General features: G+C 42.9%; 1 protein-coding gene and 1 long non-coding RNA gene across 2 annotated transcripts; both read right to left on the bottom strand.

Annotated features, from left to right (window-relative positions):
- Positions 1-238: 238 nt before the first annotated feature.
- Positions 239-4,160, bottom strand: LOC107651746 (uncharacterized). The gene is made up of 3 exons (XR_001628694.2): positions 3,755-4,160; positions 2,930-3,068; positions 239-2,478 (listed from the first exon to the last, which is right to left on the bottom strand). It is a non-coding gene; the product is annotated as an uncharacterized LOC107651746 (long non-coding RNA).
- A 632-nt stretch (positions 4,161-4,792) lies between these two features.
- On the bottom strand, positions 4,793-15,647 carry BHLHE22 (basic helix-loop-helix family member e22). Its single transcript, XM_007487061.3, has one exon. The coding sequence runs from the start codon at positions 7,685-7,687 to the stop codon at positions 6,494-6,496; it is 1,194 nt and encodes a 397-aa protein (XP_007487123.1). The 5' UTR covers positions 7,688-15,647; the 3' UTR covers positions 4,793-6,493.
- Positions 15,648-18,660: the final 3,013 nt, after the last annotated feature.

Here is an 18,660-nt window from a genome sequence, read left to right as displayed (position 1 = left end):
TAAAGATGTTAATTTATGGTTGGCTAGCAGTTTATGGCTGTCAGTTTTTTTGAGTTTGGTCTATCTTTGAAATCTATCTTGCTTTTTTATTTTAATCTGAGACAATTATATAAAGATATGGTTGCATTTGATCTAAAATGTATCATTCTGCTATAGCATTTCAAATTATTCACACATCATAGTTCTTATATGTGCATATATGAATTTAAAAATACAGCAATAAAAGGCTTGAAACAGATCATAAATTTGCTTCATATTTTATTACATGTCTCTGAATCAGGTTGAGAAGACAAGGGCAACTATGAGCTTAGGGGAAGATTTAACTCTTTCGGAGACGAATAAAGTCCCAGTGTATATAATTAAGGTAATTATATACCTGGCCACACATGCTGGATTTGCCCTTTGGGGAGCTTTTTTGTTAACATTTAAATTTGGGAGTGCAGTCCTAGGGCAGTCTGAGTCTAGCTCTCATATAGGTGGCAGTGCTCTGTATTCCCTAGAACCCGAATCAGGGAGCATCTGAGGGAGAGGTAGTCTTGGGGCACCTGTATCTACATTCTGTATTTGGGAGACTGCTGGACCCCAGCAACGGGAAATCCAGTGATCCGGGGAACTTAACTCATGCCATACCTCAAGGAAGGTTAGCAGTTTCCCTTTTGTGCCAGGAGGGACTCAGTTTGCATTGAGAACTTGGTGGGTTTCGAAAAATCCAAAGTATGGCTTTTGTGCCCTTGTTCTCCTTCTGAAGCAGACAGCTACTTGGAAATCCACTCCGGTGCTGGTTTTCCAGAGCGTGAAATCTTCTGCCCCCAGACTTCGAGAGGGACCGGGGAGGGCGACGAGAGACAGACAGACAGACAGAGAGAGAGAGAGAGAGAGAGAGAGAGAGAGAGAGAGAGAGAGAGAGAGAGAGAGAGAGAGAGAGAGAGCAAAATGGAGAGAACTCCCCTAGTGTTAGGTTTTGTCCCAAAGGAACTTTTAAGGATTGAAAAGATACTGTGCCTGCAAGAAGGAAAGAAGTTCTGCCAAGCTGGGAGAATGAAGGCGAAAGAAATCCCTCTGACTGGAGGGCACTCGGAAGAAGGGAAAGAAAACGATATAGAAGGCACGACCTTCCCCAATCCTTGTATCAAGGCAAGGAGAAACTCTGAGAGTAGTCTGCGAGGGCGGATCATGTGGCCTTCTGCTTCTGTCTGTCTGCTACCGCTCTGGGTGCAAAATGGCATGCCAGTCCCTGGCTGGGTACAGGATCCTATAGATTGGGCATCTGTGGAGAAAGAGGAATGTCACGCTGGGAGAGGTTATTTGTCTTCGAACCTGTCTTGCCCCAAAGCCAGTGTTAACTTAAGGCAGTTATTGTGCTTTGCCCCAACTAATATCTAGTTGTTAAACATTTTTTAAAAACAAATCAAAACAAAGTTCAAATCACCCATCAGCAAATGGAGGAGGGGCGGATGTTCTAAATGAGAAGGCAGAGTTTTAGGGAGAACGGCTCATTTATCTCAGCTGGAACAACTGCACCCAAAAAGATGTTAATTGACGTAAAGTTGTTCTGGCACGTATTTTATTCGGCATTTATACTGCATTTTAATTAAAAAGAAAACATATTTATGTTTCTGATGTTTACATGGAGCAATTTAATTACTTTTAGAGCCTAGTTCGAACTTCCTCCCCGCCCCCAGCCCTGTCGCATTTTCATTAAAGGTTTTAATAGGAAAATTCCCTTGACCAGGATTCATTATCTCACCCTTTCCATGCGCGCAAGTTCACTTACCCATTCACTGACTCACTTACTCATTCCAGCAGATCCGCCGCGGAATGTTGCTAGCAGGGATGTGAACTCTCATAATTATTTTTCAAAGTCTGGGAAGTGTATTATCCCTTTTTCTAGTGGTAATTAGTTACCATAGCATCTAATACGCAAATGTGCCCAGAGCACACCATTAACAGTTAAACGGAGGATTCAATTTAACACATGATTATATCTTTCATAAGTCATTACATAGGAAAAGTCAATGTCACTCATGCTGGGACAATCGCGGGATTCAGGGATAGGGTGGGGGGGGGGGTTGACATAGATTAAGGAGAGAGAGAGAGAAAGACAGCCCTGGTGAATTCGGTGGGGCGGAGGACTGGGTCTAAGAATGGACGCCGGAACCCATCCCAAGTAGGGCACAGTAGGTGTAGTGGGTTGAGGTAGGAAAACCTGGAATTAAAGGAAAAAGCCGGACAAGATCTTCAAGAGCGTATCTACTCTCTGATTAGACGGGACAAAATAGAGAGGGACAAATAAACCCAAACACACTGCAGAGGGAAGAAGAAAGAGGAAGACAGATAAGCGAGCATTTATCTCTAGAGTTCAGTTTGTAGGTCTTGGTCAGTGATGGTGCACAGCTAAGAGTTGGTGTCAGCACTCAATGTCAGAGAGGATGTGAAGCAGGAACGGGTCTGCCAGGCTTCTTCTGCCCCCTCAGCTGTCTAAGATTAAAAATAAATAAGTAAATTAAAAATCTAGATTAAAATCTGGCAAGATGTGACGCGTGGGAAAGAGAGCCTCCTGGCTAAGGCAGTTCTGTTCTCGGTTAACCTGTCTTAGGCTGGCACACGGGCAGTCCCTCAGCAACCAGTCGCCCCACACCTAGGACACACCTCTGTGACAAGATACCATTATGGAGGTTAGTTTAGACAACCTACACTTAAGATTGTTTCATCGACTTCTGACACGTGCTTCTCCCGGGGATTTTACACGGCAGAGGCAAATCTCTAAGCTTCAATACTGAAGCAGAGAGGAGTTTGGGAGCGCTTTGTGTCTAATCCTTTGCTCTCTTCAATAAAAGATGATGATGCTGAGGAAACTTTTTGGGGGGGAGGGGGGAGGAGGAAAGGAATGGGGAAGGGGGCGGGACGTCTGGGAAGTAAAGTCACTTACAAGGGATGTCTGTGCAACCGGAACTAAAAGACTCGAGTTTAAATCACCAAGAGCATTACTTCAGGTCACTCCAGTTTTAACGTATTATCAAGAGCAGCATACAGACAACTTCTCGGTCTGAGGAAAAGAGTTCATTTGTCTGAAATTTGTGAAGAGGAAATAAAAGCGGTTATTAATATTACTTTTCATGGTAATACTTTTATCCAAATTATTCGGGTACCTCAACGCAACAATACCTACTCTACTTTAATCTCTTAACTTTACCCTGCCCAGCCCACCCCAATCCCACCCCCAAGTCTCTTTCACACGACTGGGTCTATACTCTGAGAAGGGTGATCTCTCTTTCTTCTGAACACAGAGATTTTTTTTTTATTCGCTACCATTTCTAGTGGTAATTGAGCAGCATCATGACTACAAGAGGAATATTTCAAGGAAGGCTTCTTGTAATGAGAAATATTAAGCAGTAAATCTTGCAGCTAGTGTGTCCCCTCGCTGTTAATATGCAAGGGGGGAAAGAAGGCCGGCTGGTGGTGACTGCGGTTAATTCCTAATCAGAATGATGGACAGCAGAGACAGAACAATACAAACTAATGGCTGTGTTGCTGATCACTTTACCCCTTGATTAAAGACACCCAATTATGGCGCAGAACAGTGTCGTAATTATGTTCCTTAATCACATCCAGGAGGTTTAATTGCCTTAACGATGTGTTTCATTAAATGAATTTAGGTATTATAGTCGACAGTTTTCATACACAGTTGTTTTCAAATTAACATAATATTAGACATCGTCATGGAAATTGTTTTAATAATCATAATTAGACGCACCCAGGCTTTGTCTGGTAAATGTTGAGAGACGGGTCTTCTTGCGCCTGGGGGCTGCTCTGCCCACCCCTGTCTGGGCTTCCTTCCCACAGCTCCGTGGCCCTTTACAGTTATGTTTCCTGAAAAGTTACAGGTTCTGATTAATCTTTTTTGATAGCAAGTGGAGCAGAAAAAATTGCACCCTCCTCCACTACATCCCTATTACAATTGATGGTATTTAGGGACATCATTAAGAGATGAGGCTAAACAGACCCAATAAACTTAGCATATTGGGTACATAAGAAAGACAATAACAAAACTACCATCATCATCACCGTCACTGTCATGACCACTACCATAAAAAGAAAGTCATCTGTATTTGTGATCATTACTGAGGAACAGATGGGTGGCCAGACAAGCTTTTCCTTTACATGACAACCTCCCCCCCCCCCCCCCCCCACCAACCCCGGCCTTCTTCACCTGCTACAAAAATCTTCCTCCATGTTACCTCTAGTTAAGCTCCATGCTCTCCATGCACACCATCAGTTACGTTCATTTATATTTAAAATTTAACCTGATTGATTCTCTGGCCATGAAAAGAAATGGGTGACAATAAGCTACCCAACCTCTGAAAAACTTAAGCCCCCTAATTCTTGGCTCTGACTCAGCTGGAAAAAGAAATTGAGAGTAAAATCCTCGAAGAAAGTTGAACTCTGGCAGTTTGTAAGGGAAAACGGGAAACTAACAGTTAGAGTTCTTTGCTCACTCCAAGCATCCAATCTATGTCCCAAGTGTTAAGGTGGCCTTCCCTGGGCCTTTTAGTTTGGAATCCAGGGTCTTTTGGTTTTTGGTGTCTCATTATTAACACCATTTAGCTCTCCTTGTGCAATTCAACCCAGTGTTGATTGAACAGGTGAAATATCCTAATAGCAATGTTTCCCTGCTAAAACTTCAGACTCACATTTACTGAAACTACTTTTGGAGGGGTGATCATTTTCAAGCTAACTACAGGGAAAAAGAGAGATATGATTTCTCCTTCCACAAAGCACAGCATAATAAAAATGTTTGTTCAAAATATTTTAATAAAGATTCTTTCTGACATAGATACACATACAAATGATCATACATAGCTGTCATATTCTGATTGACCTATTTAATATATATCACTCTTTACACAATCACTACCTGCCAACAGAGCCATCATGACTCTTAGTTTACCATCCTCCTGACAGACTGAGTTTGTATTATCTGCAAGGACTGGAAAATAGCAGGGCTCATTTTTTTTAAAAGAGATTTTCTTGTGGCACAGAGGCAGGTACTCAGCCATGCAAACTAAACTGAAAGCTTACTTTGGATAAATAGCTTTTTCTTGCTCTTCCTTAATTTTATTTTATTTTATTATTTTTTAGAAAAATAACCAAAAAAATCACACCTTAGGCAAACCAAATGTCTTTGAACTTAATCTCCCACAGTTAAAATAAGTTTTATACATAGTAAAAGGAATTAAATTAAGACCTTCTAAAAATGCACAGCACAGCCGGAAAAAAATATTAGCTTGGCAATGTTTTTACTTATAGGATCTATCGCTGTGATACCTTGTAAAAGTAAATAGCTATTTCCCTTCAAGAATGCAAAGAAGAATCCCCTTTCAAAAAGTGATCAATTCATTCAGCAATTAAGAATACACCTTTCCTGTAATTTTTGGACTGAAGCAATTTATTAAAGCTCAATTTAAATACAGGGATGATGCAACTGAAAAAAATCCAGATGACCTTTCATAAACCTAAAGCAGCTCTGATACAACAATATTTCTGTTTATACGTTGTTGGCAAATAAACCTTTTAAACACTTGGCACACAGTATAAGTTAATCCATAAAACAGAATTTTTGAGGCATAAAAAAAAAAGAAACCTACACACAAGACCCGTGACCTTAACACATGATAAATACTGTTGGTGTAGGGGGGTCCTTGAATAATAACAAATAAATATCATGTATTGTTATACAGCGTTGCAAAGTGGAAAGTAACAAGGTGCACATAAACATTTAAAAATGCAAAATACTTTCAGCCACACAAGTCTTTTAAAGTCACTCTCCCTAAAACTTTGCATTTTCACAGGATTAGAGTTCAGAGACAATAAAAAATACAAGTCTTTCATAGCAACGTGTAAGTCTTTTTTTTTTCACTTAAATAAGTCTACTTTTCAAGTTTTTCTCCTGGCTCAGAATCAAAAATTATTTTCAAGTGCCCTTTCTGATTTGTCTGAATGAATATCCGGTCTGCCGCCCCACCCAACCCAGACCCATAAACCCCTCAGTCCTAACCAAATTAATAATTATTAGTAGGATTAGTGTTTTGCTTTAAATAAATCATCTCTCCCCTGCTTAACAGAGACGCTATTTCTCAGCTCCCACCACCCCCCTTCCAAAAAGCCAAAAGGCGACTTATTACTTGGTTGGCATAAAAGTCACCGTTTTTTAATGAAAAATAAAACCACCCTCTCTCCCCCATGAATTCCGCATACCCCATCCCAAAAATGCCACCACAACCCGCCCCCCCCCAAAAAAAAATCCACGGATAATCCGCAGAAGTTACGGCCAAAGTCCTGTTTGTCTCTGTGATTCGTGTTGGTTCACTCTTTTGCTGTGTTGATTCTGTTAAATGTTTGCAACTACTTGGCAATAAAATAAAGAAGGTGGGGGGGGGGCAATAAAATCTTCTTCCTCTAGCATTTGGGTAGGTTTTGTGTGTTTGTTTTGTGTTTAAGGCTTCTCCGTGCACTGTTTGCAGAGACTGGAGGAGACGCTGTTGAAAAGGGCGCACTTCTCCGGACAGGAGCCGGCTGGCGGAAGCCCGGCACTGAATGGATAGCCGGCCGCCTGCTCGTAGGCGCCTAGGGCCGGGTGAAGTGCAGCGGCCGCCGCCGCGGCAGCCGCGGCCGAGCTGGGCAACGAGGCAGCCGAGATAGCCTGGCCCTGGTTGAGGTAAGCGACCAGCCTCCTCATCTCCTCCAGGGCCTGCGCCTGCATGAGGATGTAGTTCTTTGCCAGCAGCAGAGTGGCGATCTTGGAGAGCTTCCGCACCGAGGGGCTGTGCGCGTATGGGATCACCGCCCGCAGCTCGTCCAGAGCGTCGTTCAGGTCGTGCATCCGTCGCCGCTCGCGGGCGTTAATGTTGAGCCGCAGCGCCTTCTGCTCTTTGGATTTCTTGCTGCTGCCGCTGCTGCTGCCCCCGCCGGCTCCCGGGCCCCCCGGGGGGCCGCCACCACCACCACCGTGGTGGTGATTATTGGAGCAGCCCTCAGATGCCTTGGCGCCCCCGGGACCCCCCACTCCCCCTCCTCCTGGGGAGGCCCTGGGCTCGCTCCCCCCGCCTCGGAGCACCAGCTCGCAGCGCCCGTCGCTGTCGTCGTCGGGGCTCTGTTCGCCTCCACTACTCTCCGCTACCGAACTGCGGCTGGTGCTTTCGCCGTACTTGAGGCACAGGGCTGCTCCGGCTGGCAGGCTGTTCAGGCTGGGGTCCCCCCCGACTCCAGTGGAGCCCACCAACAGCCCGGGGACCCCCACCCCTCCTCCTCCTCCTCCGCTGCCACCGCCTCCTCCACCTCCTCCTCCTCCACCGCCACCTCCTCCTCCACCACCTCCTCCTCCTCCACCTCCTCCTCCTCCGCCGGGCGGCGGCAGCAACAACCCTCCCCCCTCCGGGTCGGCAGGTTCGAAGCAACCCAGGGGCGAAGAGGAAGACGACGCCTGGCGGTCCCGGGGCGGTGGCAGTGGCGATGGTGGCGGAGGCGGCGGCTGCTGCTGCTGCGGTGGCGCCAGAGACAGGTCCATCCCCGGGGGCGTGGAGCGGAAAGCCGACTCCAAACGCTTGGCCGAGGCGGAGCTCAGGCTCTTGTGCAGGAACAGGTCCTCTTCGGCCACAGCCGCGGCGTTGAGGTGCAAACCGCGCTCCATAGTCTGGGTCCCAGCTAGCAGCCTGAGTCCCGGCTGCCGCCTCTTTAGCCTAGACCCACCGCGCGACCGCCGCCTCCTGCTAGGGTGTCAGCCGCCGCGATACCGCTGCACCAGCAGCAGCAAGGCACCGCCGCTGCAGCCGAGCCTGGGTTTTGGGGCTGTGCGGGCGTCAGTCCGGGAGCTCCCGAGATCCCTCTTCTCTCCTTTCTTTTTCTTTTTCCTCCTTCCCCGGCTCTCGCCTCCTCCTCCGCCTCCTTCTCCTCCTCTTTTTCTTCTTCTTCAGCCGATGGTGCTGGAGGCTGGAGCTCAACATGTACCGCGGCCGAGCATGGTTAGGGTAAGAGGGAGGGACCCGGAGCCAGAGCCGGAGTCGCCGCCGCTGCTGATGCTGTGAGCCAAACCAGTTCTTCTTCCCACCGTTTATCTTGCTTGGATTCACCTCCAAGAGATTTCCGGACCCATCAACCAGCCGCTGCCACAGACGGGGGAGTCTTTTACATCATTATCTCTGAGTAGGTTATTATGAAGAAGACTTGCCTGTTGGGACAGAGCTTTCTACCCAATCAGGTTAACGTTTTAATTAATAGGATTAAAACGGTAACAAACAATCCCAGGCGCTATCTGGCCCTGAGTCTGAATAGTTTCATTCCCCAGGTCTGAAGACAGGCAGCAGCTAGAGCTTTATAAAAGGCGCCTGCTCCATTATTCTCCCTGCCATCTGTATACACAGCTTAACGCATATGTTTGCAAGGCGTTGTGTCCTGTTAGTAACCCAACAACTGCCTTTAGCTTGACATGTGTGGCGACTTTCACTCATCAATGAGCACACTAAAAGCCCTACTTAGATCTAAGGATGTTCTTTGCCTCCTTCAGCAAATTGCAGATCTGCACCACCGAAGCCAGAGAGCCCCACTCAGAACACCGCCCCCCCACACGCATTCCCCACCCCCACCCCCACCCCCTGTCTCTTCCCTAGTGCTCATCAGACTTCGGTTAAGTTACCCTTCCAATCCAGAATTACACTCCACCCCTGTTTACATGATAACTCTTATCTGCATTTGGAGAAGGAGCTCTTGGGGAGGGGGAAAAGGGGTGGCAACCAAAGGTAGGTAGAATGAATTGATGGAGGTAGAGGTTGGTATATTCGAAATTTCACCCTCTGGTTCCTGAAGATGTTGTGAAATGGGAACCACCCTCCCGTCCCCCCCACCCCCTAACTAACTAGAGCAATCCCTTCGCTTCCCTTCTTCATTTCTTGCCCCACTGCAAAATCAATGCATACCAAAAGACCAATGTGATTTTAGAGGAGTTTCCATCTGTTTTAGTTTCTGCTTTTTTTTGCAACCATCTCTTTCTAACCATTGAAGGAGGTAATGATGATGAAGCACACGCCCTCTAACAGAAAGAAAAAGCTGGTTTCTCAAACTTTGCTGAACATCAACCACTTCTTTTTCTCCACTTCGTGTAAAGTCAACTTTGTCAGGGGTCAACGCCCTTAACCCCCACCAAATCCAAAGAGGGTTTGTTCTGTTTATTTATCCAGAAAGATAGTGTCCACACTAGCATGTAATCCATTCATGTGGATTCTGGGTGTTTTTATCTCAGTTGTTCTTAGAGGGGTTGGCTTGCAAAGGGGGTGGACTGTGAAAACCAGAGGCAGGGTCCTTATGCATAACAGTATAAGCTACCCTCCCCTTTGGATGTTAATCACTGAAAGCACATGGCATTTCGTGGCAGGTTTTCATTCTTATGACATAAGTAAAAACAATATTTCCCAACACCTCCAGTAAATCATTCTTATGTGGCAGAATAACTGAAGGCTATGAAATTTTTGGTTTCTCTGGTTTCATTAAAATCCTTTTAATTGTGTCTTTCAGAGTTGGCCCCAGGTGTTGGACTCTTTTCATTACATTTTGCTCTAATGTGATGAAATTCTAATTCTCTCCTTACCATATGGTTAAATTTCCCCACTGAGAATTAGTTGAAAAAGGAGAAATAATCTATTAATCTCTGTAATAGATTCACAAATGAGGTTCGCCACAGAACCTGTTTTTGAATGGTAATATCAGAACAGTTGGGCGCCTCGTTTCATAAAGAAAAGGCTATGGCTACAACGGAAACCCTTGCATTTTCACCTGCAAAGAATGAAAAGGGACTTAGGCATCTTTTCTCGAGGAACTGCCTAAGATGCCAGCTAACAGGGACCATGGTACCACGTATCCCGCCATTACTTATATCTTTGGGTTTTGCTAGAACAGAAACATTAAAAATGCGCAGGCAGCTTGAGTCTTCCCTAACTGGGGACCCACTCTTCAGGGTAGGGAGGATTTGGCATGCGCACGTGTCCTGATTGAAAAGCAAACCGTACATTTACATAAAGGCCACAGTTCCTCCCCTCCTTTCGCTACATCTCCCACCCCCCCCCACCCCCCAACGCCATGCATCTGTTAACCTCTTTCTTTATTAATCCAAAAACATGGTAGGGTTATTGTTTTCCAATGAACAGCTTATTTTTCACTAGGATCACAATAAGGATTCTTTATAAACCGAGGTAAGTTGTGTCTGCTTAATATCAACTTGTAAAAGTCGGCGGACCACTTAAGGACGACGGGAAAATCATTGGAATTTCACGGTTTTAAGCTGGGGTAGGGAGGTGGGATGGTGGAGAGGGGAATTGATATGGCACAGTCTGGTTTCTACAGGCGCAAAGACTGGTCCCAGGAGATTTTTCACCTAGAGGTATGACTTCATTCCCCCTACATTTCTCTTAGGGTCAGAACTTTTTGCGTAGTACCTTCACTACATTTACCTGCCCCTGGGAAGACTTTGGGAGTGAAGAATGAAATGGCTCAGGAATGAATGGTAATGAATGACAAATACTCCCGAGGGACAGGAATCACAATGTACAAAGGACAGGAGTAATGGACAAAGTATAAAGTGGGCACCGAATGTCATCACAAGCATTGATCTTGAATAAACTTAGTGTCACCACACCCACAACATGGCCATCATTTATATCATGATACCGGGTAGTCATTTGGATTTTCAGAATTTACTGGACAAAATGTTCTTTCTCCTCATTCTTGACCTTCTCCCATCCCATCCCATCCTTACCTCCCCCAAACCCAGTCATCTCTCTCTCTCTTTAATCACTCATCTTTCCTTTGATGTGCAAACTTTCATGCATTTGCACATTTAACTTACTAAAGGGGAGGGAGGAATCCTCTCCCATTTCTCAAACCAGAAACGCGGTGACTAACTCTCTTCGAGTTCCCTGGAGAAGATGGGTGTTTAATAGTCTTGAGTAACTTTGCTTTGGAAGCCGGCAGAAGAATTTATAGAAGCTTTAAATGCGGGGCTTATAAAAACACCCGGGGAATGGTCTTTGAGGTTTATGCACTCATAAACTTTTGCTGATTGCTTCTGGGAAGTTGTCAGGCATTTAACACTGCATTTATCTTACAGTGCAATGAAAACACATCTGCCCAGTGTCTCGTTACCTGGTTTAATTGTAACACAGCCCTATGTCACCATCTAGGCGTCATCTCTTTCATTATTTGGGTAACAAGCAGCCTGGATAAGGAAGGGTGGGGGGAAGAGGGAAAGACACTGAACCCGCCAACTATGTCAAATGCCATAGACACAAGACGGGAGGAGTAAACAAAAAGCATTCTCAAACTTTCTTCTTCCAACGAAAGGGAGTTAGGCTTTTTGGATACTCATATTTTTAAGCCACAACTTCGAAAAGTAGGAGAGTGGTATCAAAGGAAGCTCATTCCAGGATGGAGAATGTTGGTCTCTGCAGTTTTGAAAAGGTTACAAGTTAATCTATGAATGAAGCTTGGTTTGAATAGAAACCAGGATGCTACAGTGGACCACCGACTGCCTTTAAAAACGCACGGGAAATGGAGGAGGAGGAGGAGGAGAACTTTTTCTTTCTCTTTTGGTCCGGTATACAACTACAAGCTCTGTTACCTGACAGTGGTGATTGGCGGAAAGATTAGCAAGAGCAAAGAGCTGATCTCCTCATAACATAGAACTGTGGTGGCTTAACATTCTTCATTTGCTAAAGGCAGAATCCCCCTAGTCTGCATTTAGATTTTGAAATTTACTGACGCCCAAGCGTATTTTATAAAGATTAAGACAGTTTCACTGCAAAAGAAGGGAGTTCACCTACAGCCCTGAAATGATGTTGGAATATTCAGCAGTCAGCACACCATTGAAACTAGAGCATTAGATGTCTGACAGAGCTTATATTTAGATTGGGTTTTAAAACTACATGGTTTGGGTTGAGGGAAGGAGAGACATTTTTTGATAATTTTTTGCTACTGCATACATTTTCAGACATTTAAAGTAAAAACAAAGATAAACTGGAAACCCCCAGTTCAGCCCATGTTTGTAAGGTCAAACCAAGAGTATTTTCTTGACTGATAGCCATGTCATTGGCACAACACCTATAGAACCTTGCTGCTAACTGAAGGAAAAAGGTTCTAGGAACCCAGCGTTACAACGTAGAATAGACAAGGCACCCTAGATTGGGGGGTGGGGTGGGGTTTGTTTTTTGCTGGGAGAAGGGGAAAGATGGCAAGTTGTACAGGATTTTTTCTTTCAGTAAACTCGAAGTCAATTGCAAAGTTCAGCAAAAGTCGTTCAATATGGGGTCTAGACAGGTTTTGGAGAAGCAGATGCACCAGTGTGCCTTGCCATCTTTTGTCGTGTTCAACAGCTCTGAACTGTGTCTCAGCACACAGAGACCATTCTGTGACTCCAAGAAGAATGGATTTGGAACGTCCTGTGTTTGAGAACCTGTGCAGTCCCCAGAAGAGCAGCCGTGGCCAAAAACCGAGTTTATAACAGTGTAGCTTAAGGAAAGGTGTATACTCACACCATTTTGGGTCCGCAGGACGCGCTTTTTCTAGCCTGCACTTTTCTGAGAACTTTCCCCCGCAGTCCAGTACAGGCAATACGACAGATGCACTTAACGACCCTGTTTGGGGACCTGCTGAGTGGTCAGTCCAGTCATTGTACCGAGCTGGAAGCTTGAAAAGTGTAAGTGCATAGGCAGGGGGACGATGGCCCATGCAGTTCAAGATGACGAGGTCGTCACTTCCATGACAGTTTTCCAGGGAACAAGAATTAGATTCGGATTAACTTCCTGGCTCGGAGTTATTCGCGAAGTCATTTAGTTACCCAGATCTTTTCAGCCACAACTCTGGATTTCACAAAGCTCGGCGCTCTGAGATGATTAAAACAGTATTACCACTAGTTTACCATGCAGTTATCAAGAATAACCGGATCTTTCTGTTGAAGAGTCAGTGACAAAGGTTAGGGAGACGGAAAATCTCAGCCAGAGCAAAATATCCTCCCATTTAGGGGGAGGAGTGAGACCTTAAATATCACTTTGGGAATTCCATGATTTTCAGAAATGTAGAACTTCAGTCTCAACAAAATCAAGGCCATTCTGTATATGCATACATGCATGTATATGTTTATTTGTACAATTACACAATTTTTTTACAGAGGGAGCAGACCATCAAAGATACTGTGATAAAGAATCCAGTGATGTAGAATGTGGAATTGCGGGGAACCATGCAACCCCACTTTTGCTTGCTAAAACCCAACTTTTACAGTGAGTGGCATGTGTGCAAGCCGGGTCACACCTTCTAAATGAGTGAAGCTTTCCCCAAGCGGTCTGGTTTACAGAAATAGGGAGAAGTAAGGGGAAAGGAGTTGTTTCTTCTCGTCCCTGCTGCTAGGCTGGGCGAAGTTGCATAGCGGATGGAAATAATGCAAGGGGAAAAGCAAAAGATGAAAATGGCTTTGTCAAAGACAAGCTTTTTTCTCCTCCCTTCATCTTTCTTCCCATTCTCCCACTTCTCTTCTGTTCTTTCGTCCCGATTTTCTTAATTTTAACCTTTACCTGGGCGAGTTTTCTTGTGTTAAGCTTTTCCGTTGTCCTTAGGGAAGACATACCTACTTGGCCACTCGCTTTTTTCATATTTTTATTGTTTCGTTGGGAATTGTTCCCCTTGCCCCTACAACACTTCTCGGGCACTTTTGCGAAGCTAAAATCTTTGGACTAAAAGGTTTTGGAACTTTTCAAACGCTCGCGAGTTAAGAAAAAGAAACCTTGGAGATGCTTCCACATCGAGATTTAAAATCCACAGCGCCATCTCCTGGCAATTGTGGGAATACCTTCAGCTGGAACAATAACTTGGAGAGAAGAGAGAGCGGAATAATTTTGAATTTGAACTCCTGGACTTCAGTTTTTTTTGTTTTTGTTTTTTTTGTCTCCTCGTTTTGTTTTGCGGTGACATATAGTTATTTTATTAGCAAATTGTTAAGGATTTTTTTTTCACAAAATGTTGTGATATCATGGCGTGTAAAACAAAGAAACAAAAATACAGTTCTCATGAACAACCCATGAAACTTGAGACCAAAAACCTCATATAATCCAAATTTTGTATCAACCATTTCATCAATGTCCTTAGCACAAGGTAGCACTTAATAAACGTTTCGTAAGTTTTGTGGACAGCGACTTTCTCTTTGATCTTTGTATCCCCAGCGTTTAGCTCAATGCCTGCCACTGAGGAAGTGTTTAATCAATATTTATTGAGTCAAGTTTTGATTGATTAATATATTTAAAGCTGGAAGGGACCTCACAGATGTTTCGTGGTCAGTGGCATAACTTAAATGGCCCTGATTTCTGGTGCTTTTAGGCATAAAAAATAGAAACATAAGGAGAGGAAGTGTGGGATAGTAAAAAGAGTACTGGAGTCAGAGGAACTGGGATGGAATTTAGTTAACCACATGTGTGACCTTGGGCAAATAATTTAACCTCTCTGGGTCTTCATCTGCAAAATGAGAGATTTGGATTAGATGACCTCAGTAACTTTCAAGCTCTAAATCAAAGATATAATATATCTATACTGTTAATATAGTCAAAAGTGTTTCTCAGAAGTAATTATGTCAATTGTTGGATTATAAATGAATCAATATAGGACCATACTAGTCTCCTTTTGTAAATGAATATTGATTTAACTAGGAATAGCAGATACATGATGTTTTAACCCTTACCTTCTGTGTTAGAATCAATATTTTGTATTGGTTCTAAGGCAGAAGAGTGGTAAAGGCTAGGCAATAGGGGTTAGGTGACTTTCCCAGGGTCACACAGCTAGGAGGTGTCTGAGGACAGATTTGAATCTAGGACTTACCATTTCTAGGCCTCCTTCTCAATCCACTGAGCTCCCTACATGATTTTTCAAAAGTAAATTTTTTTTTGTTTTTATATCACTTAGATTTTCCTCCCCTCGAATCATCTCATATAATAAAGAATGTTTTTAAAAGAGAGCAAAAATCGAGGAAGAAAGAAAAAAAATTCAACAGAGTAATTTTTTTTTAATAACTGATGTTAGATGTCATGTTCTGTCCCTGGGGACCTCTACTCCCTCTTCTACAAAGGAGCAGGATTTTTTTTTCAGTTTTCTTTTGGGGGGCCAACTTTGTTTTTATACTTTCTAATATTCCCTTTTGACTGTTCTGTTTCTATTTACATTGTTGTAGTGTTGTATATAATATTTTTATGTCTCTGCTTGCTTTGCATTAGTTCATGTAAATCTTTCTATGTTCTCTGTATTCTTAGTGTTTCATATAATACAGTAATTTGTAGACCAAAATTTGTTTAGCTACTTCTTAATTGACGGGCATCTACTTTGTTTCCAGTTCTTTGTCACCATAAAATTCCTACTATAAATATTTTCGTGTATTTGTGTGCTTCCTTTTTGTCAGTGACATCCTGGGAGTATGTGTCTAATAGTGGGCTCTCCAGATCAAAACAAGTGGACATCTTAGCTACTTCATTTAAATAATTCCAAATTGCTTTCCAGAAGAGTTACATATACATGGATTATCAAGAAGACTTCTCCCTCAGTCGAAACACTGAAACCTATGATATAACACTTTAAAGATACTCTCTCACTTCCTGAATCTATCAGATTGCCCTTATCTCCTTTTGGAGTGTGTCTTTAAGAGAGACACTGAGAGAGGGAGTATGAGCCATGTTTCTGCTGTCCTCTCATTAGTAGCCACTGTCCAGGACATTGCCAAGGAAATGGCAAACATTGAAAATACAGAAGATGGATAAAATATGCCTTAAGGGTGAAACAAATTAAATATATGAGTTGCTGAATAGTCGTAGAAAAGTCTTCTTGCAGTCTAAACACAAGATTATCAGGCCATGCAGCTAGATGAAAAAATCTCTTGGAAAGGAAGGCTGCAATCAAATGAAATTGCCATCTGTATTTTAGAATTCTTATAGGAAATAGATATTAAAGCTGCTTTCACCAAAAAATCCAATGTGCTGTGAGAGCTTTCATTAAATCCCCCACGTAAAATGATTACAGTGGAATAGTTATGTAGATGAATTGTAACTTTTTTTTTCCTCAAAAGAAATCCTGGTGGATATAAGTTCTACCAAACTAAAGTGGAGTTGTGTTTCAAAGATGATGCCAACAGTGACCCACAGTGGTATGAAGAGCAGATTATTGTTTCAAAATAATGGTGCTTCATAGGACTTAGTCTAATCAGATTAAAGTAGATAACATAAGTCATTTCACACAGAATTGTCCTTCCTTCCTTTTTTTCCTTCCTTCATTCATTTCTTCCTACCTTTTTTCCTTCCTTCCTTCCATCCATCTTTCTCTGATTGTCTGTCTGTCTCTCTCTTTTTTCCACTCTATCTCCCCATTTTGTGCAGGCTAGAAATGTAGTTGTCACTCAGGACACATGTCCTATTACTGAATGACATAGAAGCCTTGATCTGCCTGATATCTAACCTTTGCAGCATGGTTGTGCTTCCCTCTCCAGAGCTCACTATATTGATGCCAGACTTACATAGACAGCTTATTGACAGCCCACTGGAGCTCAAAATTCCCTAGCTTGAGAAATCCACCAACCTCAGACTCTCTAGTAGCAGGAACTACAAGAATATGCCAGATTCCAGATTGAGATCCTTAGGTGTGGGCAGTGAATAGACCACTGGGCCTTGAGTCAGAAAGACTTGTGTTCAAATCTGACCTCAAACACTTATTCACTGTGTGACTTAGGTAAGTCACTTTGCCTATTTGCTTCAGTTTTCTAAACTGTAAAATGGGAATAATAGTAGCATCTACCACCCACGGTTGTTGCAAAGATCAAAAAAGATAATATTTGTAAAGTGTCTGGCAATTAGTAACTGCTATTATAAATGTTGGCTCATGGTGTGCCATCACGCCCAGTGGTATTCTTAAATACTAGTAAAATCCTGGTTACTTCAGATTGACATAACGATTGAATTTGGTGCAAATGTCCTTTTTTTATTTAAGTATTTTTCCATGGTTCCATGATTCATGTTCTTTGCCTCCATCCACCAGAGCCAAAAAGCAATTCCTCTGGTTATTATCACTCAATACCCATTTCCATATTATTCATTTTTGTAATAGAGTCATCTTTTAAAACCAAAGGCCCACATCCTCTATTCACATGAACAAGTGATAAATCAAATGTTTCCCTTCCGGGTTTCTGCTCCCACAGTTCTTCCTCTGGATGTGGATGGCGTTCTTTCCCAGAAGTTCTTCAGAATTGTCCTGAATCATTGCGTTGCCACTAGAAGTGTTTAGATCTCTGTGTACAATGTTCTCCTGGTTCTGCTCCTCTCTGCATTGGTTAGTGGAGGTCTTTCCAGCTTGTATGGAAATCAAGCAGTTTATCGTTCCTTATTGCACAATAGTATTCCATCACCATCATATGCCACAATCAGTTATTCCTCAATCAAGGGACACCCCCTCATTTTCCAATCTTTTACCACTACAAAGAATGCTGTGATGAATATTTTTGTACAAACATTTTTTCATTACTATCTATTTGGGGTACAAGCCTAGTAGTGGTATGACTGGATCAAAGGGTCTGCATTCTTTTCAAACCCTTTGGGCATAATTCCAAATTGCCTTCCAAATGGTTTGGGACTGGCTATATTTGGTAACAGCAAACATCCAGTAGCCAACTGCCCTCCTGTTACTCCTGGTTGGGGAGCTCAGGAAGCATGGTCCTTTCTTTAGATGCCTGTTGGTCTTGACCACTCAATTGTATTTTCTCCTGAAGTTGCCGCTTTTACCATTCAGATTTTTGAAATAATTAACCATTTGCTATGGGCTAAATTTTGATCAAGCAAATTAAACACGTGGATTTCTTTAATAAAGAAATAAATAATATAATTAATAATAAAATCAGTGAATCAAATCGCAAGAAGAACTTAATACATTTTTAAAAGCAGGAAACAAAACTATGACTAATTTTGCAGCAAAGAACATTACAGACCACACAAGAGAGTTGATACTAAACTAATCATACAGAAAAATGAATAATAATGTCTTACTTGTATTATATCTTATTTTTATAGCCACTATAAAATAGAAATAGAAGAATAGCACTCAACTATTTTTCTTTGGTTGTTAGGCCTACTCTTCACATGAGACCATGCAGAAAACTTCTTGACTACTATCATGGAAGAGAGAGAGACAGAGAGACAGAGAAGTAGAGACAAAGAGAAAGGAAAAGGGGCAGACAGAGACAGAAAAATGCACAGAAAGATTTCAGAAAATTATGGTTTGGGGGGGGCAGCTGGGTAGCTCAGTGGATTGAGAGCCAGGCCTAGAGATGGGAGGTCCTAGATTCAAATCTGGCCTCAGATGCTTCTCAGCTGCCTAGCCCTTACCACTCTTCTGTCTTGGAATCAATACACAGTATTTAGTCCTTAATAGAAGTTAAGGACTTTATTAAAAAAAAAAAAAAGAAAGAAAATTAAGGTTTTTGCTTCTTGCTCTACCCTAAGTCAAGACAGCACAGTCTTTTTACCCATTGAGTACAAGGGATAAATAAAGACAGAGACACATGTTTGGCTTTCTATTATGAGGAAATTTTCATCAGAGAAAAGCTTC

Source organism: Monodelphis domestica, chromosome 3 (genome assembly GCF_027887165.1).
Source record: "Monodelphis domestica isolate mMonDom1 chromosome 3, mMonDom1.pri, whole genome shotgun sequence".
NCBI lineage: Eukaryota > Metazoa > Chordata > Mammalia > Didelphimorphia > Didelphidae > Monodelphis > Monodelphis domestica.
This window is presented reverse-complemented; position numbering and strand designations above follow the sequence as displayed.

Excerpts from the sequence above, each read along its gene's own strand:
- BHLHE22 (XM_007487061.3), bottom strand. The coding sequence starts at position 7,687 with ATGGAGCGCGGTTTGCACCTCAACGCCGCGGCTGTGGCCGAAGAGGAC.